Source organism: Spironucleus salmonicida, chromosome 5 (genome assembly GCF_000497125.1).
Source record: "Spironucleus salmonicida strain ATCC 50377 chromosome 5, whole genome shotgun sequence".
NCBI lineage: Eukaryota > Fornicata > Diplomonadida > Hexamitidae > Spironucleus > Spironucleus salmonicida.
The window spans coordinates 72,413-100,403 of record NC_090600.1 but is presented as its reverse complement, the minus strand read 5'-3'; the positions used below and the strand labels follow the sequence as shown (position 1 = coordinate 100,403).

General features: G+C 30.8%; 19 protein-coding genes across 19 annotated transcripts; 8 read left to right on the top strand and 11 right to left on the bottom strand. All coding sequences in view use genetic code 6, as the record gives it.

Annotated features, from left to right (window-relative positions):
• On the bottom strand, positions 1–2,025 carry SS50377_24626 (uncharacterized protein; the record flags this gene model as incomplete). The annotated part of the gene is made up of 1 exon (XM_067908467.1): positions 1–2,025. The coding sequence occupies one exon, from the start codon at positions 2,023–2,025 to the stop codon at positions 1–3; it is 2,025 nt and encodes a 674-aa protein (XP_067763288.1).
• A 65-nt stretch (positions 2,026–2,090) lies between these two features.
• Positions 2,091–2,474, bottom strand: SS50377_24625 (uncharacterized protein; the record flags this gene model as incomplete). The annotated part of the gene is made up of 1 exon (XM_067908466.1): positions 2,091–2,474. One exon carries the CDS (start codon positions 2,472–2,474, stop codon positions 2,091–2,093), a length of 384 nt encoding a protein of 127 aa, XP_067763287.1.
• Positions 2,475–2,537: 63 nt separating this feature from the next.
• On the top strand, positions 2,538–3,212 carry SS50377_24624 (uncharacterized protein; the record flags this gene model as incomplete). Its single annotated transcript, XM_067908465.1, has 1 exon — positions 2,538–3,212. One exon carries the CDS (start codon positions 2,538–2,540, stop codon positions 3,210–3,212), a length of 675 nt encoding a protein of 224 aa, XP_067763286.1.
• Positions 3,213–5,046: 1,834 nt separating this feature from the next.
• On the bottom strand, positions 5,047–5,919 carry SS50377_24623 (Cysteine-rich membrane protein 2; the record flags this gene model as incomplete). Its single annotated transcript, XM_067908464.1, has 1 exon — positions 5,047–5,919. The coding sequence occupies one exon, from the start codon at positions 5,917–5,919 to the stop codon at positions 5,047–5,049; it is 873 nt and encodes a 290-aa protein (XP_067763285.1).
• A 323-nt stretch (positions 5,920–6,242) lies between these two features.
• On the bottom strand, positions 6,243–7,229 carry SS50377_24622 (Cysteine-rich membrane protein 1; the record flags this gene model as incomplete). The annotated part of the gene is made up of 1 exon (XM_067908463.1): positions 6,243–7,229. The coding sequence occupies one exon, from the start codon at positions 7,227–7,229 to the stop codon at positions 6,243–6,245; it is 987 nt and encodes a 328-aa protein (XP_067763284.1).
• Positions 7,230–7,418: 189 nt separating this feature from the next.
• On the bottom strand, positions 7,419–8,405 carry SS50377_24621 (Cysteine-rich membrane protein 1; the record flags this gene model as incomplete). The annotated part of the gene is made up of 1 exon (XM_067908462.1): positions 7,419–8,405. The coding sequence occupies one exon, from the start codon at positions 8,403–8,405 to the stop codon at positions 7,419–7,421; it is 987 nt and encodes a 328-aa protein (XP_067763283.1).
• A 189-nt stretch (positions 8,406–8,594) lies between these two features.
• On the bottom strand, positions 8,595–9,521 carry SS50377_24620 (Cysteine-rich membrane protein 1; the record flags this gene model as incomplete). Its single annotated transcript, XM_067908461.1, has 1 exon — positions 8,595–9,521. One exon carries the CDS (start codon positions 9,519–9,521, stop codon positions 8,595–8,597), a length of 927 nt encoding a protein of 308 aa, XP_067763282.1.
• Positions 9,522–10,145: 624 nt separating this feature from the next.
• SS50377_24619 (Cysteine-rich membrane protein 2) lies at positions 10,146–11,036 on the bottom strand (the record flags this gene model as incomplete). Its single annotated transcript, XM_067908460.1, has 1 exon — positions 10,146–11,036. The coding sequence occupies one exon, from the start codon at positions 11,034–11,036 to the stop codon at positions 10,146–10,148; it is 891 nt and encodes a 296-aa protein (XP_067763281.1).
• Positions 11,037–11,470: 434 nt separating this feature from the next.
• Positions 11,471–12,106, bottom strand: SS50377_24618 (uncharacterized protein; the record flags this gene model as incomplete). The annotated part of the gene is made up of 1 exon (XM_067908459.1): positions 11,471–12,106. The coding sequence occupies one exon, from the start codon at positions 12,104–12,106 to the stop codon at positions 11,471–11,473; it is 636 nt and encodes a 211-aa protein (XP_067763280.1).
• A 159-nt stretch (positions 12,107–12,265) lies between these two features.
• On the top strand, positions 12,266–13,987 carry SS50377_24617 (Sodium/hydrogen exchanger; the record flags this gene model as incomplete). Its single annotated transcript, XM_067908458.1, has 1 exon — positions 12,266–13,987. One exon carries the CDS (start codon positions 12,266–12,268, stop codon positions 13,985–13,987), a length of 1,722 nt encoding a protein of 573 aa, XP_067763279.1.
• Positions 13,988–14,563: 576 nt separating this feature from the next.
• SS50377_24616 (uncharacterized protein) lies at positions 14,564–14,737 on the top strand (the record flags this gene model as incomplete). The annotated part of the gene is made up of 1 exon (XM_067908457.1): positions 14,564–14,737. One exon carries the CDS (start codon positions 14,564–14,566, stop codon positions 14,735–14,737), a length of 174 nt encoding a protein of 57 aa, XP_067763278.1.
• A 224-nt stretch (positions 14,738–14,961) lies between these two features.
• Positions 14,962–18,735, top strand: SS50377_24615 (ATP-dependent RNA helicase; the record flags this gene model as incomplete). Its single annotated transcript, XM_067908456.1, has 1 exon — positions 14,962–18,735. The coding sequence occupies one exon, from the start codon at positions 14,962–14,964 to the stop codon at positions 18,733–18,735; it is 3,774 nt and encodes a 1,257-aa protein (XP_067763277.1).
• Positions 18,736–18,840: 105 nt separating this feature from the next.
• SS50377_24614 (Peptidase T) lies at positions 18,841–20,052 on the top strand (the record flags this gene model as incomplete). The annotated part of the gene is made up of 1 exon (XM_067908455.1): positions 18,841–20,052. One exon carries the CDS (start codon positions 18,841–18,843, stop codon positions 20,050–20,052), a length of 1,212 nt encoding a protein of 403 aa, XP_067763276.1.
• A 68-nt stretch (positions 20,053–20,120) lies between these two features.
• Positions 20,121–20,612, top strand: SS50377_24613 (Transmembrane domain-containing protein; the record flags this gene model as incomplete). The annotated part of the gene is made up of 1 exon (XM_067908454.1): positions 20,121–20,612. One exon carries the CDS (start codon positions 20,121–20,123, stop codon positions 20,610–20,612), a length of 492 nt encoding a protein of 163 aa, XP_067763275.1.
• Positions 20,613–20,799: 187 nt separating this feature from the next.
• Positions 20,800–22,200, top strand: SS50377_24612 (Transmembrane domain-containing protein; the record flags this gene model as incomplete). The annotated part of the gene is made up of 1 exon (XM_067908453.1): positions 20,800–22,200. One exon carries the CDS (start codon positions 20,800–20,802, stop codon positions 22,198–22,200), a length of 1,401 nt encoding a protein of 466 aa, XP_067763274.1.
• Positions 22,201–22,210: 10 nt separating this feature from the next.
• On the bottom strand, positions 22,211–23,326 carry SS50377_24611 (Lysophospholipid acyltransferase; the record flags this gene model as incomplete). Its single annotated transcript, XM_067908452.1, has 1 exon — positions 22,211–23,326. One exon carries the CDS (start codon positions 23,324–23,326, stop codon positions 22,211–22,213), a length of 1,116 nt encoding a protein of 371 aa, XP_067763273.1.
• A 50-nt stretch (positions 23,327–23,376) lies between these two features.
• Positions 23,377–24,168, bottom strand: SS50377_24610 (uncharacterized protein; the record flags this gene model as incomplete). The annotated part of the gene is made up of 1 exon (XM_067908451.1): positions 23,377–24,168. The coding sequence occupies one exon, from the start codon at positions 24,166–24,168 to the stop codon at positions 23,377–23,379; it is 792 nt and encodes a 263-aa protein (XP_067763272.1).
• Positions 24,169–24,923: 755 nt separating this feature from the next.
• SS50377_24609 (uncharacterized protein) lies at positions 24,924–26,063 on the bottom strand (the record flags this gene model as incomplete). The annotated part of the gene is made up of 1 exon (XM_067908450.1): positions 24,924–26,063. One exon carries the CDS (start codon positions 26,061–26,063, stop codon positions 24,924–24,926), a length of 1,140 nt encoding a protein of 379 aa, XP_067763271.1.
• A 508-nt stretch (positions 26,064–26,571) lies between these two features.
• SS50377_24608 (Cysteine-rich membrane protein 1) lies at positions 26,572–27,465 on the top strand (the record flags this gene model as incomplete). Its single annotated transcript, XM_067908449.1, has 1 exon — positions 26,572–27,465. The coding sequence occupies one exon, from the start codon at positions 26,572–26,574 to the stop codon at positions 27,463–27,465; it is 894 nt and encodes a 297-aa protein (XP_067763270.1).
• Positions 27,466–27,991: the final 526 nt, after the last annotated feature.

Sequence of the window (27,991 nt, the reverse complement as noted above, 5' to 3'; positions counted from 1 at the left end):
TCACATCCGCCCCATTTGGCCTATTTGGTCTTGGTTTTCATATTGGCTCTGTCCTGTTACCTATAGACCTCTTCTCTCACCGTCCACGTATTGTTGCAGTAGCCCTCTTAATTCCTCATTTTAGGCTGCTAACAAATCATTCCTTTCTACCAAATCCACTCTAGCTAATAAAACTTCTTAATACCTCTTTAAAGTCTCCTCCAAAAGCTTCCAGGCTGTAGCTTTTTCGGGTGAGACAATTTGACCTATTTCCTTCCAAAATTGCGCCACGGCTTTACGGTCCCATATACCACCTCGTTTATTCTCAGGTTTTGCAGTTTAGTTTCCTCCTAAGTCACGCCTTTTTTCAAGTTCAGATGCGAATTCAATGAGCGCTTAAACAATTTCACCTCTTTCCTTTAGCTTTTAGCATGAGCCACCTTAAGTTGCATGTTAGAACAGTAGATCTAATTCTGAAGCATTTCTGATACCCAACGTAGCAAGTAATGCATCTGTACGCATTTACTCTGTAAGCTTTTCTCCCGGGTTAAGCGTTTTTAGAAGGTCCTCAGATGCCATAAAACTAACTTTTCTAGCTAATTCAATAAGCAAACGCGTTGCATTGGCTTGACCTACAGTGCATGCAGCAATTGGATTAATGGAACGCGTTATATCAACTAGGTTCTATTAATTTTGGTCAATCTCAATCTTTCCTGCATCCTCTACCACACCTGCTGAGGCTTAAAGGCGTTTAAGCATAGAGTGTATTTGTTGCAGCATTGACTGTTCATCGATTTCACGTTTTGGTGCTGAGCAGACAACTGACTCGTTAATAACCTATTCGGCAAGTAAGAGATCTTTTAAATGATTGGCTATTTTATGTTCGTGATATGTCCATAATTCTCTAAATTTTTTTGTATCCTATGCTTCAAAAAGTTTGAATTTTATTTACAGCTCACAGAAAATATTAGCTAACCTACGATAAGAAGTAGAAAGTTCAAGATTTTCAGATCGTAACTGTTCATCTATTTGCTGATATTTTGAGATTAGCTGAGTGAGCTGATCTTGCAGTTTTGAGATTTTCTTCTTTTGTTGTACTATAAGGTTCTGACATTCAATATCTCTAGAAGCTAATAACTTATAATTATATTCTAATTTATCAGTATTTAAGTGATATACTGAACGCATTTCTTCCAATTAATGACGCAATGCCACTCCTTCAGATTCTAAACGGCGTTTCAATGATGTATATTCATCATAATCTTTTAGAATCTATTAATTTATATCTGAATGGTATTATTCAGCCATTGTAATTCTGCCTTCCATAGCAGTGTTTTCAGTTGTCCAAACTGATTCTCTCAAATCATCCAATTCTTTTTCAGCACTTTTTATAAATTCACCTCTCTCAGCATCAAACGCAGTCTCTACCTGCTAAATTTATTGTGTGCAATCTGCTTATAACTGTTTAATAACCTTTCTGCTATACCCAATAACATCATCTACTTCTAAAGTGTTCTCCCTAATCAGCCTTAAAAAGTCATCATCTACCTAATTTAAATAATCTTCAAAAGCTTTTATTACAACATCTCTATCAGTTAGAGATTTTATGGTAATTTGACGTAATTCAACTATACCAGCAGCCATACTCTGTACATCTTTATCTAAAAGGGATGCAAATCTCATTTAAAATGCATTATCTTGTTATTATGAATTAGCTTTTTCGTCTTCTAAAGTTTTTCTGCGTGTATTACGTGCAGTATCATCATTACTAAAGATTTATGCCGCCTCAGAGAATTATTTTTTAGATAATTCAGATAAATGGGATGCATACTATTACTTTTATGTCATGATATGTGTTAGTGACTTAGTGACTTAAATATCAGAAGGCGCGACTGCTTATTGAATTTGAATTGTATTTTCTGTGGTATTATCCGTAACAGGGTTATTAGCATTTGCTTAAATTTCAGTTAAAAGTGTTTGCAGACGTTTTCTACGATCTTCCATGCGCTATGCACGTTCAGAGTTGAATGCTGGTTGATCTGACATTTTGGCGGAAGTTAAAATAATGATAATATTATATTATATTTAAATAAAGATTTATCAATTAAAAATCATTCTACGATATGAATATCAACGGTTCTAGAAGATTATTATTGTTGTTTTTTGCTATTATTAGGCCTAGTTGTATTTTATTGACGAGGTTGATATTCTTTAGGTATTTCTTTACCAGCTACAACCTATTAACCCTGTACTGACCCCGTGGAGCTAAAAGGTGATGCAGAAATAGAAGCATATTATTATTTTAACATTTCTTCTAACATTTTAAGAGACTAACCCTTTATAGAATCACTAGAACACTTATTCTAAACACACTTGCATTCTTCCTGGACAATCTCGCATTAAGGTTACAATTGCTTGATATATTACTAATACTGGTCCTAGTAGGTCTTCTGGTATTCAGCATACTGCTCAGGAGTCATTTGAGGATACTGCATTAAGTGGAACGGAATTAAAAAATATTAATATTATTGTTATTATATATAATTACTACTTATAAAATGCAAGATTTCGGCGGCCCCTCTATGCAAGTCTTTCACGAGCAGCGGAAACTCCTACACGAGACATTAACTGCCAATTAGCTCCTGAAGACGCAAAAAACTGCAATAGAAACGCCAAGTTCGCTCGCCATCTTGAAGCAAAAAACGACCGAATAGGCCCTACAAATCGCTCAGCAAAGTCGAAAAATCGCGCTTCTATCTGCCCAAATCCAGCACTTTGAGGCTCTCAATTCGTCCGATTTGCACGTCCTAAATCGGCAGCTTTTCAGCCGAATTTTAAGCCTCGAAAGTGCGCTAAAAGCGGCCGAAAACAGCGTCTAAAAACGAGACTTTTCGCTCGAAATCACTGACAAATGCGAAATTTACGAAAATCAGATAGCTAGCCTGCGAGAAAAAACGGCAAAAAATGACCTCCTGGCAGTCAATTTGGCCGAGCTTCAGCTGCTCAGAAACGAAAATTTGGGACTGAAAACCGCGCTAAAAGGAATGGAAAAGGAGCGGAAAACACTGTAGAAAAATCATCAAATGCCTTAGAATGAAAGGGTAAGAATATTGGTTTCTGAGAACGAAAATCTGCGGTAGAAACTGGAGCGGAGCTAGAAGGAGGTGCAGATGCTGCTAGCGCAGCGGGTTGACAGGGAGGTTGCGCGTGTCGTGGGGAGTGACGGAATTTGATTTTTAAGAGTGGGTTAGTGATATTGATGGGTGCGTTAGTCTGGATGTAGTTTGGTTGTGGCAAAGTAAAATGCGAGAGCAAGGGCGGGTTATATAATATATTTTTTGATAAGGCTGGTTTGAGCAGAGAAAATTACGTATTGTGTTGATTTGGTAAAAATTGAGTGTGATTTAGAGTTTAAAATGAGTTATTATTCGTGTGAGTTAATGGAGGTAAGTTGGTGATCCAAAAATAAGTTTATTAATTGATTAATAGTACAGAAGTTAAAATGTGGGAAAAAGATTTTAATAGATAATTAATGTTGTGATACCTGTGTATACCTAAGTTTTACAAATTGTTGGCTAAAGTAAATTCGAAAGTAAATGGTAATATTGATAGTTGTTTTTCAGTGTTCATAATTACAAATAATCGGTAAATCATAGAATCAAATTAGTTTTAGAATGGATAAAGGGGCACATGTTTGGCACTGTTAACCAGTAACTACTGTGGATTGCAAAGTCTTACAGAAGGAAGTTGTAATTCATGAACCGAATAGATGATATTAAGATAGGGATGCTTTTGTGAAGATCACAGGTAAATATAAACTGTAAAATTTTCAGTTATGGAATTTCTAACAATATCTTCCGGGATCATTCCTATATTACAGAGAATTTAAGTTATGTAACAAAATTAATATAGCGAATTCATGCTCAAACTATATGGAATTTTTTAACAAGATGAAGTATCTGGTTAATGTTGTAGAACTTGCAAAAGTATTAAAGAATCTCAGGATAAATATGCAGTATATTGGTATCTATTAACAAAACTATTCTATTCTTGCTAAAACAATTGTTAACTTTGTTAATCATTTACTTTCTGCTATAAATATAACTAGAGTAAGGTAACCCGCATCGATGGTAAATGCGAAAATAAATGCCTTAATCTAAAAGATGGGTAATATTGCAAAAATTGGATGCCGACTTCTTGTGACAATGCTACTATTTTTGATTGCGAGTGTTTTGGTAAGGTAACTGTGAGACTTATGATCTAACTACTTTAAATACAAAACCTGCATACCAGGTGGTGCACAAAGTTTTGAAGATGATTTTTGCGTTACAAATCTGGAAGGTTATAGTTAGATAGGATTTTTGTGTATTCCTATTGTGGGCGAACCTGAAATAAACAATGGTTCGGCTAATAAGATTGGCGGCGATGCAATAGCTAGAATAATTATAGGTGTAGTTTTAGTAATTGGCGTTGTAGCAGGCGGATTACCCTATTATTTCTTAAAAACAGATAAGAAGGCTTTATTACAGGAGCGGAGTTGGTATTCAATTTTCAAGTATTTTTACTGGATATCTCTAAAATGGTAAAAGTTTCACTAATCATAGCTAGCATTCAAGTTAGAGGAACTAAAATGAGAAAATTATGATTTTACTTAAATAGTATATTATTTTTTAAACATCTAAATATAAAATATAAAAGCTTGTGAACTAAAAAATATACTATAACATAGTTATTTGGTTTGGTATTATAATATTGAGAAATACTCACTAAATATTTAAGTATTAATTATAAATTGGAGACGTGAATTCCATATATGGACAGTTAATCCAGTATTCATATTCAGTATAGTAGGTTTTATATCAAATCTTCAAATAATATATAATAATTATTAATATATTTCTCAGTTTCAGAATGAGTAAACTGAATTTGTCCAAACTTTGATAATTCATTGTTTTTGTTTCTATGAGTATTAGATATATGATTTCAGTTGAATAGTTTACTAACCTGGAGTTAAACGTAATACATATTTATCATACTGTATCTAAATAGATACGCATATAATATCATTCATTCTGTCATTCCATTTGTTTTAGACTTCTTAATGAAATAAAAAGCTAGACCATCACTAATTGCTCCAACTACTACGAAAATGGCTATCACAATGCCAGCAATAGTCCCGCCTCCTATTTTATTATAAGAATTACTTCCGTTACCTAGACATAAAAGACCTATTTTTTAATAACCCTTTGCACAGATTGTGCAATTACCTTAGCTATTTAACTCCCAATTTGGTAAACAACTATAGCATTTATTCTGATTCCTAGTACATAAACTACAGTTCACACTATAACCACACTTACATTCTGATGTGAGACCTGATACACAGGGTGTGGGAACTCCATCCTTACAATAATTATTATTCTCCATATTGGCACATTTTGCAGTGCAAGTTCCTAAAATAGTAGTTATTAATATATTCGTATCACATGAAAAACACTCATTGTTTGACGAACAAAGGTTACCATTTCTTTTACATGCAACACATCGGTTTGTTTCATTATCACAATAACCTTCATGTATATCCTAACATTCTTTATCGTTTTAGCAAATTAATATGCACTTATTTTTTACAGTGTCGAGGATATTGTTTTCTAAACATTTTTGACAGGTTCGCCCATTTGTACATTCACTGCATCCATACGAACATGTCCTGCATTCATCAACAAAAAGAAATGTTCTAGCTACACATTTGACACAATTTCCATCTTTGCATTCTTGACAATATGGCTCTAAGGTGTTATCTTTGCAATAACATCCTTGACCAAATGGAATTTTATCAGAGCAAGGCATACAACTCACACTATTTGCTGCAGTAGCTGGGTAAAAATTTCCTGCTTTACATGTCTTTTTATCAATCGAGCAAATGCCAGTTTCATCCATTTTAAAATAGCATACATGTATATTTCATGGTATGCACAGTTAGTAAAATCGAGTGTTTTCAATAATTGGTAATATAATTGGTAACGTACGTATTCAAGATTCGATTTACTTTAGATTCTAAAGAATTATGACATATTATAATATTCTAGAAGTTTCTTAAAATTCACGTAAATAATAAATTTAGTAATAGTGGTATTAGCACATAAAATGAATTGAGTTTTTGATGTTTCTTGGTAATAATTTTCCATATTTACTTATCCATCTGAAGAATATTTTAAATTAAATGGTACCTTATCAATTTAAGGATTCAAAATTATCAAGTTTCACTTCTTCGCCTTCTTGATAAAGTAGAAGGCAAGACCGCCACCAACAACACCAACTACGACCAAAACTGCGATAACGATGCCCGCAATCGCTCCACCGGTAGTGTTAATATAATTTTCGTCCCGTACACATAAAAGACCTATTTTTTCATAACCCTTTGCACAGTTTGTGCAATTACCTTAGCCATCTAACTCCCAATTTGGCAAACAACTATCGCAGTTATTCTGATTCCTACTACATGAACTACAATTCATACTATTGCCACACTTACACTCTGATGTGAGACCTGATACACAGGGTGCGGGTAATCCGTCCTTACAATAAAAACCATTCTCAATAACAAAACATTTTGGGATGCAAGTTCCCAAAATAGTAGTTATTTCCCAATTTGAATCGCAAGAAAAACAGTAATTATTTTACGAGCAAAGACTACAATTTTATGGACAGGCAACACATCGGTTTGTTTCATTATCACAATAACCTTCATGTATATCCTAACATTCTTTATCGTTTTAGCAAATTAATATGCACTTATTTTTTACAGTGTCGAGGATATTGTTTTCTAAACATTTTTGACAGGTTCGCCCATTTGTACATTCACTGCATCCACGTGAACACCTCCTGCACTCATTACCCACAAAGAATGTTCGAGCTACACACTTGACACACTTTCCATCTTTGCATTCTTGACAATATGGTTCTAAGGTGTTATCTTTGCAATAGCATCCTTGACCAAATGGAATTTTATCAGAGCAAGGCATACAACTCACACTATTTTCTGCAGTAGCTGGGCAAAAATTTCCTGCTTTACATGTCTTTTTATCAATCGAGCAAATGCCAGTTTCGTCCATTTTTAACAAATAACAACCATCTATTCCCTAATATTGCTAGTTATTAAAATCGAGTGTTTTCAATAATTGGTAATATAATTGGTAACGTACGTATTCAAGATTCGATTTACTTTAGATTCTAAAGAATTATGACATATTATAATATTCTAGAAGTTTCTTAAAATTCGCGTAAATAATAAATTTAGTAATAGTGGTATTAGCACATAAAATGAATTGAGTTTTTGATGTTTCTTGGTAATAATTTTCCATATTTACTTATCCATCTGAAGAATATTTTAAATTAAATGGTACCTTATCAATTTAAGGATTCAAAATTATCAAGTTTCACTTCTTCGCCTTCTTGATAAAGTAGAAGGCAAGACCGCCACCAACAACACCAACTACGACCAAAACTGCGATAACGATGCCCGCAATCGCTCCACCGGTAGTGTTAATATAATTTTCGTCCCGTACACATAAAAGACCTATTTTTTCATAACCCTTTGCACAGTTTGTGCAATTACCTTAGCCATCTAACTCCCAATTTGGCAAACAACTATCGCAGTTATTCTGATTCCTACTACATGAACTACAATTCATACTATTGCCACACTTACACTCTGATGTGAGACCTGATACACAGGGTGCGGGTAATCCGTCCTTACAATAAAAACCATTCTCAATAACAAAACATTTTGGGATGCAAGTTCCCAAAATAGTAGTTATTTCCCAATTTGAATCGCAAGAAAAACAGTAATTATTTTACGAGCAAAGACTACAATTTTATGGACAGGCAACACATCGGTTTGTTTCATTATCACAATAACCTTCATGTATATCCTAACATTCTTTATCGTTTTAGCAAATTAATATGCACTTATTTTTTACAGTGTCGAGGATATTGTTTTCTAAACATTTTTGACAGGTTCGCCCATTTGTACATTCACTGCATCCACGTGAACACCTCCTGCACTCATTACCCACAAAGAATGTTCGAGCTACACACTTGACACACTTTCCATCTTTGCATTCTTGACAATATGGTTCTAAGGTGTTATCTTTGCAATAGCATCCTTGACCAAATGGAATTTTATCAGAGCAAGGCATACAACTCACACTATTTTCTGCAGTAGCTGGGCAAAAATTTCCTGCTTTACATGTCTTTTTATCAATCGAGCAAATGCCAGTTTCGTCCATTTTTAACAAATAACAACCATCTATTCCCTAATATTGCTAGTTATTAAAATCGAGTGTTTTCAATAATTGGTAATATAATTGGTAACGTACGTATTCAAGATTCGATTTACTTTAGATTCTAAAGAATTATGACATATTATAATATTCTAGAAGTTTCTTAAAATTCGCGTAAATAATAAATTTAGTAATAGTGGTATTAGCACATAAAATGAATTGAGTTTTTGATGTTTCTTGGTAATAATTTTCCATATTTACTTATCCATCTGAAGAATATTTTAAATTAAATGGTACCTTATCAATTTAAGGATTCAAAATTATCAAGTTTCACTTCTTCGCCTTCTTGATAAAGTAGAAGGCAAGACCGCCACCAACAACACCAACTACGACCAAAACTGCGATAACGATGCCCGCAATCGCTCCACCGCCGATCTTATTCTAAGAACTATTAAAATTGGCCCAACACATTTCTCCTATTTTGTCGTACCCGTCTGCGCAAATATTGCACTATTTAGCACTATTCATTATTACACCAGGCAAGCAAGTTTCACAAGAGGTTTTGTCAGAAGTACATGACGCACAATTCACAAATCCGCTACAATAACAAGCAGATGTAAGGCCCTCTGCACAATCAGTCTACGTGCCATTATTGCAAAATTTGCCACTGACGTTTGTGTTACATTTATTAGTGCATTTCCCCTCAATTGTTGTCATAAAATCAGCTTCTTTACACTTATTGCAAAAAGTGGCTGAGGAGCACAAATCGCAACCAGCAGCACATGCAACACACACATGCTTAGAAGGGTCGCAGAAGCCGGTACCGACTTTTTAGCAGTCTTAATTCGTGGAGCAAGACTGCACAACCTGCTTGACGCAGGTTTTAGAAACGGTATTGAATACGAATCCCTCATTGCATTTAATGCAAAAATCTACCGCCGTGCAGTTCCCGCAGTCCTACATGCAGAAATTGCATCTAGAATTCTGCAGATATGCCCCAGGAATGCATGTTATGCAAGATCCGTCCTGACACTGTGTGCAATTTACGACTGTGGTACCGGTAACACATGTGCATCCCTTGCCTTGAAGCATGTTTGCGATGCATGGCTTACATTTCTCTTTACTAGATCCATTTGCCGGGCAAAAATTGTTCGTGTCACATGTGTTAACGGAGTTTGTGCAAGTGTTGTCGGTATCCATTTTTAAAAGTGTATTTTTGCATGATTAATATAATTATAATATACTTTAATTTTCCATTTTCAAAAATTTGTTTAGGAAATTATTAATAGCACAATGAGTTACGAGAAATGTAAAGAATGGTATTAATAGTATTAAAATGTATAATATTCAGTTTCTTGGTTTCACAAAATTACTTATTCTTAATTATAATCGAAATATATAATTATTATTTCTAGCTTAGTGTTCTGAACCATTAGAAATCAGTCATACTGAAAGAAGTTAATTATTATGGTTAGTAAATTAAGCTGAATAATATAATACTTTCTTGTATAGTTAGCAAATATTTACTTCGTCTGTACAGTATATTCCAAAAGGGGATAGATTTAAGTATGATAAAAGAATTCTGATTTTCACTTATTTATAATGCTATTCTATGGATAAGAATAATTTACTATTTCTTATTCTAGTTGTTATTTTATTTTAATATTTCCGAGAAATGGTATCTAGCTTTGTATTGCTCTTTATAAAAATTTGAATTGGATTAAGAGATAATTATTAGTAGTAAAATATTATTTTGTGGTTAAAAATATGCAGCTGAAAATTAATAGTATTAATCAGAACATAGTTATTAATCTATCTATTTTTGGATAATTTAAATTATAATCTTAGTAATAATTAATGTTGTAGATAATAATATACAAGTCAGACATGATCTTTTACAACACCAGTAGCTGTTGCAGTTTATTTATTTTTCCAAATTAAAATAAATATCCCACATCCTATCAAACCTGCAGCTATCATAACTATAACCACAATAGTAACTATGATTCCTGTACTCAGGATAGCACTAGGAGGTTATTCGCTTGGCTAGCAGTAGATTCCTATTTTTTCATATCCATCCACACATTAAATACATTTACCATCGCTGTCCATCTTTAAAAACGGCATGCAAGTAGCGCACCCACTAAAATCTTCTTTACATGTAGCACAATTCATTTTGTTATTACATTAGCACGCAGAGGTGACGCCTTAAATGCATTCTTTTGGTGTTCCATCGTCACAATATTAGCCATTCTTAAGTATAAAACAGTCTTTAACACAAGTACCATTGATTGTCGTAACAAAATCATTATCATCACATGCGTTGCAAAAGGTTGCTGAGGAACACACATTACACGATAAATCACAAGCAACACACCTACTAGTTTTTGTATCACAATATCCTTCTAATCTGTGTTAGCACTCTTTGTTGGAGATGCATATAAGCGTACATTTACTAGTAACCTCATCTAAAACGAAACCTTCTGAACATTATTCACATGTATTTCCATTGCTGCATTTTCCACAACCATCTTAACAAAATTTGCAAACATTGTTATCAATATAAGAACCAAGTATGCACTTAGTACAAATTGTTCCTGTACATTCTTAACAGTTTTAATTTAGTTTATTGTCATTACAATAGCATCCGTGCCCAATCGTCATATGTTCAGTGCATGGCAAGCATCTCACAATTTCAAAATCAGTAGCAGGGCAGTAGCTACCTGCCTTACAAGTGTCTTCGTGCTTCGTACACATACCGAAATCGGTCATTCTAAAAATATTGTAAATATTATTTGAAGATAATACATATATTATAGAAATAAAAATATTCTGAATAATTTAAGTCAATAGTATATTACAGCTTTTATACTTGTGTAATAAATTTTAATCCAAATAATATATATTTATTAAATTTTATTAACAAGTTGTATGTATGAAAAACTTATTGCAAGTTATTAAATATAAACTTTTATATTATATCTCCTACTATAGAGTATAAAGTATATACTATAGTATATAATAGATAAATTGAAGATATTCACTATGGAATACCAAATTCAGAAGTATTATCTTATTTCTACTCTAATTTAGAATATTATTAAGAAAACAAGACTTTATTACATGTTAGACAAACTTAAACACAAAAATATGTTATCATCAGAAGTATATATTTAAAACAAATAAATATTCAATAAATACCATACTCACTCTTCTATATTTACACTATCATTTATTACACCTTCAGTACTAAATTTAGCAGGAGGAAGATCATTTTAAATGGATGGATATAACAACGCATTTGGTTTCTACATTTCTTCTGTAATGTTCAAATTCACAAATTTATCAGTCGAATCTAATTAGTCAGTTTCTTTAACATAGTCTTGTTCATGTATCTGAGGAGCTTCTGGCAATAAGATTAATAGATCCAAAGTTTAAGTTTAAATATCCTATAAAATAGATTAGTTTGTTTAAGACTAAGTGTCAAATAATTAGATATCTTATACTGCTTAAATTTCTTCTACCTTAGTAAGTTTAAATTGTGAATTTGAATATTTTAGAAGCTAGCGAAGTTAATCATTTTCGTTTACTAAGCTAGACTTTTCGATAGAAAGTTTCTAATTTTATTATTGCAATTACTTGATTTGCTCTTAGTAAAAATTTGAATTTTATTGTTATTATTAGGACGAAATAAGACTATTTTGAGCTGATTTAATTGCATTTTATGTAGCTGAGTTTGATTTAATTGCTGTAAAATAAGGCTAAGTTTATGTATTTGATTGCGCTAGCTTTTCTAGCTATTTTTATGCTTTAAATTATTTTAGTTACTCCATATAATCCATTTTAGGTTGCTTTTAATAATTATATAATAATTATATTTTAATATCATTGTTATGTTTAGTAACTTTAATAGATAGTGATAATAATATCTTTGATTTATCATTAATCAATAAATATCTATATTATGTGCTATTATCATTAAATCATACCACGACCATAAAATGAGTGATTTTGCCTTAATAGGTTTTCATCTTAATCCAATTACTGGACTTCTTTTGGGTATGTTAGTATTATTTGGTATATTGTCTATCTTGAGACTAGTTTACGCTAAGTCAAAACCCGAACAGTATTTACCTGAGTCTACCATGCTTATTATTATTGGGTTGCTAATCGGTCTTATAATTGGCTACATCCCAACAGATGGTGCAAATACTTTAAAAGAATTACTCACATTTGATCCAGATTATTTCCTATTCATTTTTATTCCAGTTATTATCTTCGATGCAGCTTATTTTATGGATAAACAAGTTTTCTTTAATAATTTTCTTGAAATTATTGTATATGCAGTGTTCGGTACAATTTTTAACTCTGCATTTATTGGAATAGCAATTTATTACTCACTTCCGATTATGAACACCCCAATGTCGTTCGCTGATGTTTTTACGTTTTCTTCTCTTTGCTCAGCCGTAGACCCAGTTTCTGTCATGGCTATAATGGAATAAATGCATGTAAATGCTGATTTATATAATTTAGGTTTTGGAGAATCAACGTTGAACGATGGTGTATCTATAGTCTTATTCTCGCTATTTAAAGGGATGTCTTCACTTTTTAACGATAATAAAACGATTTCGGAAATTATTGGCTTAGGAATAGCAAAATTTATTGTTTCTGTATCTGGGGGTCTTCTAATTGCTACTATCATAACGTTTTTATTTTGTTTTTTCACGAAATATACGTATAAATTATATAATATTGAACCAATTTTGCTTATCATTTGTGGATTTTTCTCATATATTCTAGCAGATGCGCTCCTATTTTCTGGTATCATGGCTGTCATGATTTCAGCAGTCATTCTCTCGCGTTACGCAGAGCCAAACCTGCATCCAGAGTCAATAAATACATTCCGTACAGTTATCCACATGCTGGCATAAACTTTCGAGAATATGCTGTTTTTAGACATGGGTTTTCAAATTGCCTTCATTTCGGTAGTCAAAAATGGTATTGATTGGGCGTTAGTTGGCCTTCTTATTATATATACGTTTTTGGCACGCTTTATTGGTGTTTTTGGTTAGACTGCACTACTGAATTTGAGACGTAAAAAGTTCGGCAAATATATTCCTTTTAATGAACAAATTATACTAGTATGGGCAGGCCTAAGAGGAGCGATAGCGTTCGCATTAGCCAGTTCAATTTCTACCGGAGTAATCAGTGTTAATGAGGAGTTACTTTTTGCTACATGTATGCTGATAATTTTTACAATCTTGGTTTACGGGCTGAGTATGAAACCTCTAATTTACGTTTTGAAAATTAAAAAGCAACACCATGACCCAGAGCTGCATGATCTCAGCTATTACTAGGCATAGTAAAAGATGGCATAAACAGCGCTCGCGAGACCAATTGAAGAGCAAGTCAAATTTGTCAAGACACTACTTGGACAGAGCTCCAAAATGGCATAATTTGCGCACAAAGCTGACATGCTTTTATAGAAAGTGTTCCTGAAATAGAACATAAAAGTTGAGCGCGATATCATCAGAATCATCGAACACGTGAAGCGTATGGATGCACAAGGGAGATTAAAAATCGAGGAGAACGTAGCACAGAAAAGGTACGTGCAGACGGTTGGAATCGCCGCCAGAGAGACGGATATCAAAGCACAGTAAAGGGCGTATGAGATATAGAGACGAATTGAGATGGCTAGAAAGGGCGAGGGTCTTTTGCAGTGAGAGAGTTCAGAAGTAATATTTTGCTTTAAATCTTCGCGCCGAGCTAGGCGATTTAGGGCAGGTACGAGGTATCTAGGACAGGGATAGTTAGCTTGCCGTGGGACAAAATGGTATGCGTGTTCTGATTGCCAACTCTACCTGCGGGGTACTTGGGGGATATGGTAGTTTATAACTAAGATTCACTTGAGATAAATTATTGATTGTAGAAATACACATTGGTTGAAACGTTTCGTCCTCAAATACGCTTTTAATAATATTTTATAAGCGTGGCGTCTTGGCAACTGTAATAGGTGTTTTGCGTTAAAATTAATTTAAGAAAACTGGTGATATCTGATGCGGATTTTCAATCAAGTTTGACTTCATATAGTTGGTTTTAAAGGATACATAGTTAATTTGTGTGTTCTAACATGAATTAGAACGTCTGATAAACATTGATGACTGATCTTGCAAATATTGAGATTTCATTTTTAAATAACAATTGTACCTTATGAATAAACGAATATCTTTATATTTCAAAATAACAAAATTAGATAATTAATTATATATATAATAAATTAATATAACAATTTGACTTAAATGGGATGCGGAATTGCTGAAAATAGCTTTCAAAAAGGATAAGAAACCATGGATTATGCAAAATCTCACCCTGTACATACAGATGAAGGCAGCGATGATATTGATCAGCAAGAATTAGTCTAACAATAAAAACTATTTGAAAATTCGGACGATCATGATATTGAGACATTCTGATTACGCTATTGGTGAATATATTATTTTATTTTATGCTGTTATTTAATAGTAAATTTCCTTATAGTCATTTACTTATCACTCTCTTAGTTTTTATGAATTTTATTACATAATATAATATATTATACTATCATTATTTATAATTGTAGCTTTGACAAATGAGTTTTCAATTCTTTAAGTAATCATCCTGTTAGTAATTTCCAATTAATACAGATATTATAAATTAAATGCATTAAGTTTTAGTGAAAAATAATCTAGTGCTTTAGGAACCTATAACTCACCAGTAAGGTACTTCATCTTCAACTCTTTTTAACGAAATTTGTGGTTTTGGGTTTTAACCTGAAAATGTTGCTAAAATATTAAATACATAATTTTATGATAAATATTTGATGACAAATACTGAACCTAAAGATAAGGATAAATCTTCATATATAAATAGAAATAATTAGCTAAGATAATAAGCTTTAAAGTCTTTGCTACTTATGTTATAGCCGTGCTAGATTCCTTAGATCTTAGGAGGTTCATTAGTCGATCAGTAATTATTTTCCACTGCATCTGCTTCAAGTTCATCTAATACGTTTCTACCTATGGCAAAAATGGGAGAGAGAAAGCCGAAAGGAAAACGTAGACAAGGAGATAATGGTCATACTATTGAAGATGCTGCAAATGTATAATAGGAGTTTGAGAAAGCTGTAGATATTGTTGAAAAGACAGGTATAGTATCAGAACCATTAATAAGAGAAATAGTTTAAATTTGCGGAGGAGATCCATATATTTCTTATTTAACAGTAATAACATCTTGCATGCAATATAAAAGAGGATTTCCTAAATTACCATCATAGTTAAAAAATGATGCTAAGATTGAAACTTATATAAATTCTATTCGACAAGGTGAAATATAAATGATTAAATCTTCAGGATACGATATTACATAATATACCTTTGGTTGTAAAGAAAAACAGCCATCAGTTTATATTGATTTAGAAGTATGGACAGTAAAAGTTCCTATATATATATTTTAAAATATGTAAATAACTTTATATTTTCATTTGTAAGATACTGGAGACGTTTAACTAATGAAAGACGGTGTTAAAAGTGTATAAGATCCTCCTTTAATTGCAGATGGTAAGTTATGGAAATTTAACTAACAGTTTAAAGGTACATATCCATTTACACCTTGCTATATTGATCTGAAGAGTAAATACTTGACAAACTTTGGCAAAGCAGCTACACTTAAATATCTTTATTAAAAAATGCAGAGAGGGTTGTATAACGAGTAACCAATCTTTGGTTGCATTTTAGCTTTACAAGATTCTGAATACGAAAAATTTCTTCTTCAATATGAGGAGATCATATAAATCTCACTATAAAAATCTTGCATAAATTTAAAGCATATTGATAACATGGAACTTAAGAACTCTTTCGTTATGAAAGTTAAGCATAAAATCTCTAGTGGGAACTTAACACATAAATAAAAGATCGTTTCACTTTCTCCGCTACTTTTTGTTTATAAAGAAGGTTTAAATAGTGTATAAGTTATTTAATCAACAGTGTAATAAGAAACTGGCGAATTTCTTATGGTAGAAGATAAATATAGTATATTATTAGAAACAAATAAAAAGCTTCTATCAGAAAAATTTATATATAAGCCTACTACTTGTTAGCAACATCTAGATATTTATACTGAGATGAATAGTTAATAATTGCATAAAAAGATATAACATATAACTTAATCATAATTCTAAAAAATCTTAACATCGCGAGATATGAGTTTATATAATTAATATTTACCAGGCCGTAAGTAGCTACCAATTTATATTGATAAAGATCTATTATTATCAAAGATAAATGAAAATTAATGTGTTATTGTGACAGCTGAAACTGGTTCTGGTAAGTCAACCAATTTGCCTTAGTTAATATTAGAATAAGGAGCTCCAGTTAAGATAGTTATTACTTAGCCACGAAGAATGGCTGCAATTTCGTTAGGAATGCGTGTGAGATAAGAGAGTGGTCTTATATAAAATAAAACTATAGGTTATAATGTTAAGGGAAAGTCTGAAATCTCTTAGGATACTCTTATATAATATTGCACGATCGGTGTATTATTAAGATAATTTATAAATAATCATGAGGAATTATCTCAATACACACATATAATCATTGACGAAGTTCACGAACGTGATATTAATACCGATTTGTTTTTAGGCCTATTAAAATAATATTATTAATTTTGCTCGCCTTCACAATAATTACCAAAAATTATAATAATGTCTGCTACGATAGATGGTGCAAAGTTTGGTAATTACTTTTCATTTCTTAGTCCAGCTTATTATTCCCTTAAAGGTCGACTTTTCGAGACGAAATTCTTTTATTTGGATGACTTGATACAATAAGGCATCAAACCAATCTATAAAAGAGAAACAGCTTAATAACGTAATCATGATGACTATGATTTGTTAGACGACTTTGATTACGAGTAAAATGATATTGAAAACTTCAATTATATACCAAACACTCCAATAGATGACTTCTCGTTAAACCTACCAGCAATTAAGCAAATTGTCACTAATTTGATCTACAACACACCAACGAAATCAGGAAACACATTAATCTTCTTGCCTGGCCAAGCAGAGATTCAAAAAACAGTTAATTATCTCTAAGATATCAAATCTCTTGAAATTTTGCCATGTCACTCTCAAATTTCACTCCAAGATCAGTAGAAACTATTCTAAAAATCAAATCTTCCTCGTGTTATATGTGCTACAAATATTGCAGAGGCATCAATAACCCTCCCAAATATTATTTCGGTCATTGACACCGGATTGGAACGAAAAGTTAAATTCTTTCCCAAATAGCGAAAAAATGTATTTTAAACTCGTTTTATATCAAAAGAGTCGGCATAGCAACGCGCAGGTCGTGCAGGTCGTGTTTGTAAAGGTACTATCTATTGCTGTTATCTTCGTTCTACTTTCGATGATTTCGAGGCGCAACGAACTCCAGAAATCTGCACATCTTCGCTTATGAACTCGATGATGCAACTTATGGTTTTCAGTGCTAAAATTTCTAGCTTTTCAGCCCATTTGGCGCGTGTTTCGCAACCCCAGATCTTCATGAAAAACGTTATTTCGCCGCCAAAAGAATCAGCGATTTCTTCAAATTTAAAAGAATTATATACCAGCAATTTCATACTTTATAGCGGCGGAAAAATTAATGATGGAGTGGAAAACGTGCTTTTGAGCGAAGAAACTGAAATATATTTATCAGAATTTGGAGCAGAAATAGCATTTCTCCCAATTGAACCATTTTTAGGAAAAATCATTTTTTATGCTAAAAAGCTTGGAATTGATGTAAATTTAGCTAAATAATTAGTTGGAGTTTTAAGCAGTTCTGGGATCGTTAAAAAGGTGAATGATAACTTGTTGAATTTAGAACGAAAATCTGATTTTCTTCTGAATTTCAAACTTTTTTAGCTTTTTTTGAAAGGATAAAATATGAAGAAATACGATGTTAGTATTCAGGCTTTAGAGAGTGCTAAAGATACTTTAAATCAACTTTTCGAGTATGGGGAGGTAAAGTATGATGTTTCTGACATCAATTTAATAATACCGTTATTATAAGTTTCATTATGGCCATCTGTTGCATTTATAAACGGTAGAAAAGGGTGGTAGCTGACAAATCCAAAGAATGAATTGGTAATTCATCCCTCTTCTATACTCAAAAATAAAGTTTGTAGTATCATATTATATAATGAATAATTAACAACGTCGTAAAATTTTATTACGACTTGCTCTGTCGGTAGTTTAGTGGCGTTAGCTTTTAGTTGTGAAAAACCAGAAGTTTGTTTCAGAACTGGAAGTTTAAAAATGCATGGCATTGAGTTTTAAATTACAGCTATAAATGCTGTAATATTGACGGAATACATAAAATATGTAAAAAAGTACAATTAGGGATACTGTTTTATTAAGGCACTTATGGAGTATGAAATGTATAGTTTTAAGTGATAATATATGTTAAAACGTATTAATTTAATGTTTATAAAGTTTGTGATTGTTACAATGTATATTAATAGGAAATATACAAAATCCTCTAGATACTTTTTCTTAAAAATGGACTTTAAAGCAAGCTTCATTGAAAAATTTATGAGATATGCGTAAATCGCATCTGGATCTTCATCTACTACTGGAAATCATCCTAGTACCTAGTGTCAATTTGATGTAGCTAAAATATTAAAGAAGGAGCTAGAAGACTTAGGATTTGAAGCTATTTTATCTGAATTCTGTTATGTCTACTGTACTATTAACAAAGGTAAAAAGGATAGAGTATGCTTAGTTTGTCATATGGATACAAATGAGGACGCTCCTAATAGCAATGTGCATCCCCAAATTCATGAATATAAAGGAGGCAACATTATACTTAACAATGATGTAGTTTTAACTTAGGATGACTTATTTAACCATAATTGTAAGATTGGAGACACACTCATTACTTCTGATGGTACAACATTAATTGGTGGTGATGATAAGGCAGGAATTGCCATTGTAATGACACTCATTTAATATCTATAAGAGAATTAACATTTGTATGAAAATTTACCAGAAATTGTAATTTGTTTCACTCCTGATGAAGAAATTGGTGAGGGTGTAAACAATATTGATTTCAAATATCTCAAAAAAGATGATAATACAGTCGCCTTAACAGTTGATGGTAGTGTTTTCTAAGAGTTAAATATATCTACATTTTCAGCAAGAGGATTTGAAATAAAGATTGAAGGTTATAATATTCATCCAGGTTACGCATATAAAAAGATGGTTAATTCTATTATTATAGGAGCAAAACTTACAGAATTGATTACGTAAACGTTCAAATCTGCGGAATAAACAAAAGATGAAGAAGGCTACATTAATATAATGCATACTACAGGAGAAATATCGAATACAAAGATAAGTGGAATAATTAGATCGTTTTAAAATGATGAACTTATGAGGTTTGATAAAGACCTTATTGACTTAGTTAATAATTTTGCCAAATAACATGAAAGTGCGAAAATTTCTATCACAACTACTAAATAATATATGAATATGAGAACTTACTTGCCTTAGTCCCTGATTGATAAATTATTTAAATTGGGAGAAAAATACGAGTCTAAAATTTCATAAATTAGAGGAGGAACTGATGGTTCAAGACTGAGTGAAATGGGTCTGCCTACCCCAAATATCTGGGACGGTGCATTTAACTATCATAGTGTAAAAGAAGTTGTAAATGTAAGAGAAAGTGTTAGTGCTATCTCCTATTTGCTTGATTTTTTAAGTGAGAAGTGACTCATTTTTTCAGTTTATCGACTTTTGTTTATTTATTATTATTCTATATACTTAAAGTATTTTATAATATGAAAAAGATAAGGAATTTAAAACTAAATATGTCTTTTGTAAGTATATAGAAGATATTTGGCACTGATAATACAATTTTTTTTAATTATTACGTAGCATTCGTAGTGATACTTGATATTTAGTTAGCATGTATGATACCAATTTTTATTGTTTATAGCAGTTATGATAATGCTAATTTTAGCTTTTAATAAGATTAAAATTAATATATGATAATAGATACTGTAGCTACTGGTATTTTTTCAAGTGCATGCTGGTCATTTTTATTATTTGCAAATATGATTTTTTTCATATATTTACGTTAAATGCATGACAAAGTACTGCATGAGGAGACTGAAAAATCTTAAATATAAGACTACGTTACTATTGTGTATAATATTAGTAAATAATAAGCGTCATAAAGTGTTATATAAGTATTATAGGAAGCACTCCATGATACATGTATCAAGAGTATTTACGGATAGAAGATCCATCGATTTTACGATAAAGATTGAAATTTATTTAAATACAGAGAGATTTTTATGAAATATTATAGAAGAATCCATAATCTCTTGTTTAGTGCTCAAAACTTTAATTATATTTAGATAAACTAACATCTTCGAACCGATTTTTTTTAAAATTTAAGTATATACGTTTAAGCAAAGATATATTTTACTATGATATGAAATTAAACAAGCTAAAATGATATAGAAAAAATTATAAAAACTAGAAAGAACCGGAAGGTCTTATTGTTATCTTCAATACAATTTTGAAAAAGAAATAATGTTTAAGACTTAACCAAAAACTTAAACTTAAAACATTAAAAAAATTATATATTAAATACGTTTAGTCTAGGTTATATTATTTATCAAAATATATCAACCTTAGACAGCTTTAGATATAGATAACAATTTTTTACTTATTCATTCCTTGTTATTATTTCTGCAATATGTTTTGTAATAATTAGATATGCTAGAGATAAATAGGCTATTTTTATTTTTAGATAGTAGAATACGTTTTTACGAATCAGTTTATATATTGACTATTTTTTCGATTGTATAAATTCCTACATTTTTTAGACCTGTTATTAATCTATTGGTTAAAATAGAATAACATGTATCATATTCGTAATTTTAGAAGCCAAGAATTATTAAATACTACATATTTACTATACTTAATAAATTATCAATTCTTTATTATCGAAGGTTTTCTGAGTTGTTAGAATTAGATGTTAATAATATTTATGACAATTTTAAAAGTTATTTCGGTATATTCTCAATAGAATAAACATGGAGAAATGGATCTAATACGGTCGATCTTGATTTACTTTTAATTATTGTATCATATGCTATTGGTTATAATCTGGTTTTATGGTTAATATTTAATATTAGTTGTTTATTTGCATCAGAAAATAAAGGTATAGTTGTCCATACTACATAAGTATATATAAGTAATTTAATAGTTTTTACATTAATACAGCGATATGCATTGTAGTAATCATAGATTATACATGCGGGGATTTTATATTATACGTTAAACTATTTTTTTGTAAAATATTATAAACTAAATTATGCATAAATTTTACCAAAAACTCGTTAATTGTATAAAATTATAGATTTTATTGTAATTTTGATATCTATTGGATCATTTATAGCAATAATTTAGTACAATTTTAACTATATGCCTATTAATTGCTTTGGAAATGCTGTTGGACATATTGCATTTAGTTGTATTGTTAAATAAATAATATTAAAACGGATCGAAAATAAATCAGAATAAGCTCATAATAAATAATCTACATTATTTAGGAATATGTGCTTTGAAAGCTAATATGAACTGCCATAGTAATTAGACGACTATTACTAAGTAAATATGAATGTTTTAATAAAATAGCTTAATTCTGTTCTAAATAGTAACTAACAGTTAAATGTAAGTGTTAGAGGTTTAGCATGGTCTTAATCAGAAAATAACTTCGATTATTCTCTTTAATAACGTGGATTATAAAGTTATTAAGTGATAAACGATAATTTAACATCATTCTCATAAATTGAAATATCTGAAATGATATTATTTGACTTTGATATAAAAACAGTAATTCAGTGAATATTTTAGCTCATTTATTTTTCGCTAGTGCTGCCACTATTTTAGGAATATCCTATTATTTCAGCTCATAATTTTTACCATATAATTTACGAGCATCTTTTATTGTTCCTAATTTTTCAAAATCGTTTAAATAGTCTTAGGAACAAACACTTATATCCTTAAATCCTAAATAATAAAACATATCATCATTGGTATATTTGGTTAATTATATCCCAGCTGCTTCACAAATAGTTTACTAAACTCTTAAAGCAAATTCTTAAGGGGTTTCATTCTTATGTCTTTAAACTGATGGTAGCCAATGAAGTTCTACTTTTCCAAAAGGATTAAGTAGTGACCTACACATTGCATCATAACCTGAATTTGTTAACCATTCTAACGACATGAAAGTTTTATACTTAATATAATATGGTTAAATAATACATTGATCTAGAGTGAATACACTTGTTCTAAATTAAAGTAAGGTGTCAGAGCTAGAAATCGTACCTTCTGGGAACATGATTATTTTAGGCCACTTTGCTTCTTTTTTATTCTTAAAACCATTATCTCTATCATAATTGTTATTTTCATTAACTCGGATTTGCATTTATTCTCTAATAGATCTCCCAGGGGTTATAGCAAAATCTCTATAAAGTAGTGCTTGCTTAATTTTATCAGATTATGAGGCATCTTTAGGAACCGGCCTAGAAACAACTAAAACTCTAGAAAGTTGCATTATTTGCTTCAAACACCACATGTTTGCCATACCTTATGAAGCAACAGCAGAACCACCACCTGAAGCTGCGATTATTGCAGCATCAAGATAGTTTTAATGATTCGCCACGACTACATGAGCCTTAGGATCTTGAGTTCCGTATTCTTTATACAATAAACCATGACACAGAAGCAATAGTCTACCGACAAATTTAGTTCTAGGAACAAATTATTTATAAATTTTTTTAGTCATTGGTCTTGATGGATTCGTATAGTTCTAGTAAATTTTGGCAGTAATGCCAGCTATGAACAAAACAAAAAACATTAAACATGCTTTTAAAGGCACATATGTGCAGAATGCTATAAAGGTTAAAGGTTCCCGTACATACCAAGGCCAACGCTTTTAAACTGCTAACGGATGAATTGGCGTACTCATTTATTTTAAAGTGGAATTACCAATTTGTATTTTTATAACATATAATAATATCAATTCAATTTTTAAATCGTTTTCTCTAAACTTTCAATTTTTTTAATTAATTCAGAAACGCACGGTTTAACAGGATACTCCAATGGTCTGCCGTCTTTTCCAAACTTCGTTTTATTACCTTCCATCCACTCAATCGTAAACTCTTCGAAAACCTAATCCGTTTCGAGAGTATTCTCCTAAATCTTCTTAATCACCCCAACGACCGAATCAAAGCTAATCTCCTTGCTTAAGCTAATCAATTTTTAACTATGAGTAACCTATATCCAAGGGTAGCTTCTAACAGACTAGCGGCTACAAAGAAGTGTCAAATCGCGTGACTCATCGCAGTTTATATAAATAATGGTGCGATTAAGCAAATTGGCAGCCTAGACTGCCATTAAGAGGAAGTAACTACACTTCTCGCATTTGTTTCCAGCATAGAAAACAAGTGTGTTTTTCGCCTAGTCTACTGCTAATAAAAGGTCAGTTTCATCAGTAACGAGGAAAGAAGAATCAAAATTGGGGTCAATTTAAGCGAGATTCAATGCAGTTTCCAGGAGGCTAAAGTCATGCAAAAACTGAACGCCAATAGCAGAATGTATAGCAATTGATGGGATAGTAATAGATGCATCTGTAGTGAAATTTGAGTGAAGCGTTGTGTTTAAAAATGTGAAATTGAAGGAAGGGAAATCAATTTAAAGAGAGGCAAAAAGTGGAAACTCAGACGGAGTTGGTGCAAATAATATAACAAGCGGGAACTTGGGATCAAGATCTTATGGTGAGATCTCAGCTAGTTAGAGAAGTAGGATCATGATTTGGAAGTGAAGTAGAAATAATAATTAAAATTATATAATAATAATTATTTTTAAATTGGAGAAAAAATGCGACTATTAAAAGAGAAATATTAAACCTATAGAGGTTAAGAGGTTCTGTAAGAGTAATTAATCCATTATAATAAGATGAAGACAAAATAAAATATACACATAGATACATAATTAGGAAGTATAATGCCCGGTCTAGAAAATATAAAGCGGTACATCGTTCGATTTTAGTACTCTATAGCAGATTCATATTGGAAAATATGTTTCCGACTCTGGTACATGACGTTAAAGAAATGGAAATAACGAAAATATTTTGAATTAGTTATGTATAAAATGATACTATAATTATATTATCATTACAGTTTTTAGTATAAATAATAAAATGAAAATATATATTCGAACATAAGAAGGCTAGAATATATTCACTAATATTCCACGACATTTACCTATCAGTCCTTAAATTCGGATTCACTTTCATCTTCTACATTTTTTTATTAAGAACATAGACTTCGTATTTACTAAGACAAATAACATGGACTTAATTCGTCTAGTATTTACTGTTAACTACTAAAACTAAGTTCACATTTAGTAAACGGTGTCTAACCATCCAACTTTGTCTATTATAATATCTATGCATTACACCCCATTTAATATAAATAGTTATTTATTTTTATATACTTATTATTATAAAACATGTTCTACTGTAAAGTTTGCAATTATATATATAATAAAATTAAACATAATAATCATTTCTCAGTTATAAAGACGTTAAGTGATTATTCATTATCCGCGTATTTGTCGAAAATTTTATCCACTACTTCATCCAGCCTAATAATTTTTTATATATACTCTAAAAATTATGTTTTGTCTATCAAATACCTAATCATCCTATCACCTTTAAAATTGAAGTGCAGTTTAAAAACACTATCGCTAAGAACTTACTAAATACTTAATTTTATCTCTCCAACATTATACTTAAAATCGCCTAGAACAAATTATAGTCTTTTGTATTCATGTTACATTTTTAACTCTGCTGAATTTCTCCTACTATCGCACCGCCAAGGACGATTATAAACTACTTTATCCTTAACAGTTTCGTTAAAATATTATTATTTCTCAAGTTTCATCTTATCATTTTTCCTCGTTATTATATCAATTTGATTGTTAATTTGTTACATTACAGTATCACTTCTATCTGCGTTATGAACTGATATCTCTACATCATTTTTAGCCATCACCAAATCCAACCGAAGTTAATTAATTTCTTGATGCAACTTGGTCATTTATTTATTCATTTCTGCATCTTCTTCTTGAAGAGCTTTTAGAGGGCAGAAAAGCTTATTTTCGTTGGCTATTTCTACAAATTGAGATACACAAGCATTAAAAACATCTTAATTATTAAGCTTTTGTTATATGCCTTCTAAGAATGTGTCAGAAACTGTCTTAACCACATTTAATTCTGCGTTCAGTTCTGTATCTGACTTTTAGGCTTACTTTTAAGCCATAAAATTTTTCTTCTTATCCATTGCATTTTTGAGCAGATCATCAATATTAAAATTTGTATGTTTCATCTGCTAGCTAAAAAAGTTTTCGTCAAAAACGTCATCGTCATCGAATTCTAAAGCAAAATTAACAGTTTCTTCGAGTGCTGGATCTCGGAATTCACATAACTCTATTGCTCTGGATTTGCGAGTAGCAATAAATATCTTCTTCTAACGTATATAATTATAAACATTTTTGCGCGCCTTCAGAAGATAAATATCTGATTCTAATGATTAGGAATTGGTTTAAAGAGATGCTAGTTACTCAGTTTATAATGCATGAAAGGATTGCATTACTTCTGGGTCTCCGTTAATAATTGTGTGAATTTCTAGATTAATGCTCATTTACGTCAAAGCTAGTATATATGATATAATAACAATATCATATTAAAAAATAGAGTTTAGATAAAAATATGATAGCTTATAATGATGTAACCAGAAGAGGTTATATGAGACGTTATATAAATGCTATTTAATAATAATATTATTCAGATTCCACTGACTAATCTTTTAATAGATATATCCGGATTAACAGTGAATAATAATATTAATGAATAAATGATATACAAATTATTAACGATTAACTATATTAAAAATTTCATAATTGTGAATAATAATAGCATATATTAAAATTAGACTTCTCTAAATGTTTATGACTTAATTATTAGTACTCTAGTATTGATACTAACTATTTTTATTATTAAATACATTCAACGAAGATAATAAGTAAATTGTAGTAAGATTTTTAATTTTCGTAATAAATTATAATATTATTTAGAGTTGTAGTTTTATATTTATAAATAACTGAATTTATTAGTAATTAGATATATTAAGAATAAAATTATTTTTAAGAATGACCGATTCTGGTACATGTAGTATGACTTAACTAAATTGTAAAGTAGGATATTATTGCCCAACTGAATCTCGTAATGTTGTGCCGTGCTTACCATGTTCTGAAGATATTAAGCTAGGGTAAGGCTGTTATTGTAAGGATAATAGACCAGTTAGAAATTGTTAGGAATGTATTAACGGATTTTGCAGTAAATGCTTACCTGGGTCGTTTAAAACTGGACCTTTTTGTCCAAATTGCTAGTTTGGATGTGGCTAATGCACTGATTTGAATTCATGTATAAAATGTGCGGATGGTTTTATAATGGATGAAGCATCAAAAGAATGTATTGTTAATTGCACCAATAATAAGTAATGTTAAGATAACAGTAAAGGATATTGCAATATTGAAACAAGTAGGTGTGAGGAGTGTGACTCTGCATGTTATGTTTGCTCCTCTAATAAATTCTGTAATGCTTGTGACCCGTTTGAGTTTGTAACTAGTATTGATGGAAGATGTATGCCTTAGTGTAGTATTTTGAATAATGGTTAATATTGTAATAATGGAGTTGCTGAAAAATGCGTTGATGGACTTATCTCTGAATGTTTGTGTAATGGATTTTAAAATTGTGCCTCTTGTTCAAATGATAATAGCAGATGTGCAAGTTGTATGTAAAATTTAGTATTAAATAATGCTGGTTAATGCTTGGATTGTGCTTAAGGGTATGTGAAAGTAGGAAGGTTCTGCTCTCCAGATGGATCTAGTCCAAGTACCAATAATATGAGTGGAGGGGCAATTGCAGGTATTATTATCGCAGTATTAGTTGTCATAGGAGCTGTCATAGGCTTAATAATCTTGTTGTTGAGAAAAAATAAAAAGACTTAACCTATATCTGGGGTTAAAAGAGATCTTATCTGATTTAATTTTTTTAACTTGTATACAATATCTTAATTGATATATAATTCGCTAAATTATTAAATTTTCTTGTAGAATTCAGAAATTTGTTTTTCTTGAGTAAGATAATCTATCAACGCTAGTAAAAATATTTAATTAGCATTTGCCATTTAAATGTCTATTAGATTTAATATCTGTTATAATAAAAATGCTAATATCAACATTGATTATTTCCCAAACTTTCTAATATTAGTTTATATATCATAATGTTAATAAATAATTAAGTCAGTTAAATTAAATATATTTCCTAATTTAGTTTATTTATGATAAGAATTATATTATCTTTATAAACGTAAAAGAATATCTAGATTTAATAATAACAATTAAATATTATATTATAATCAACAGTATATATAATTTTTATATAATCGTTGCTTAATAGGAAATATCGTTAATAATACAACCTCTAAAAACTATAACTTAACTATTAGATATATACACAGAACTTATTATTATCTAATATATCAAATATTTTTATAATTTTTAAAAG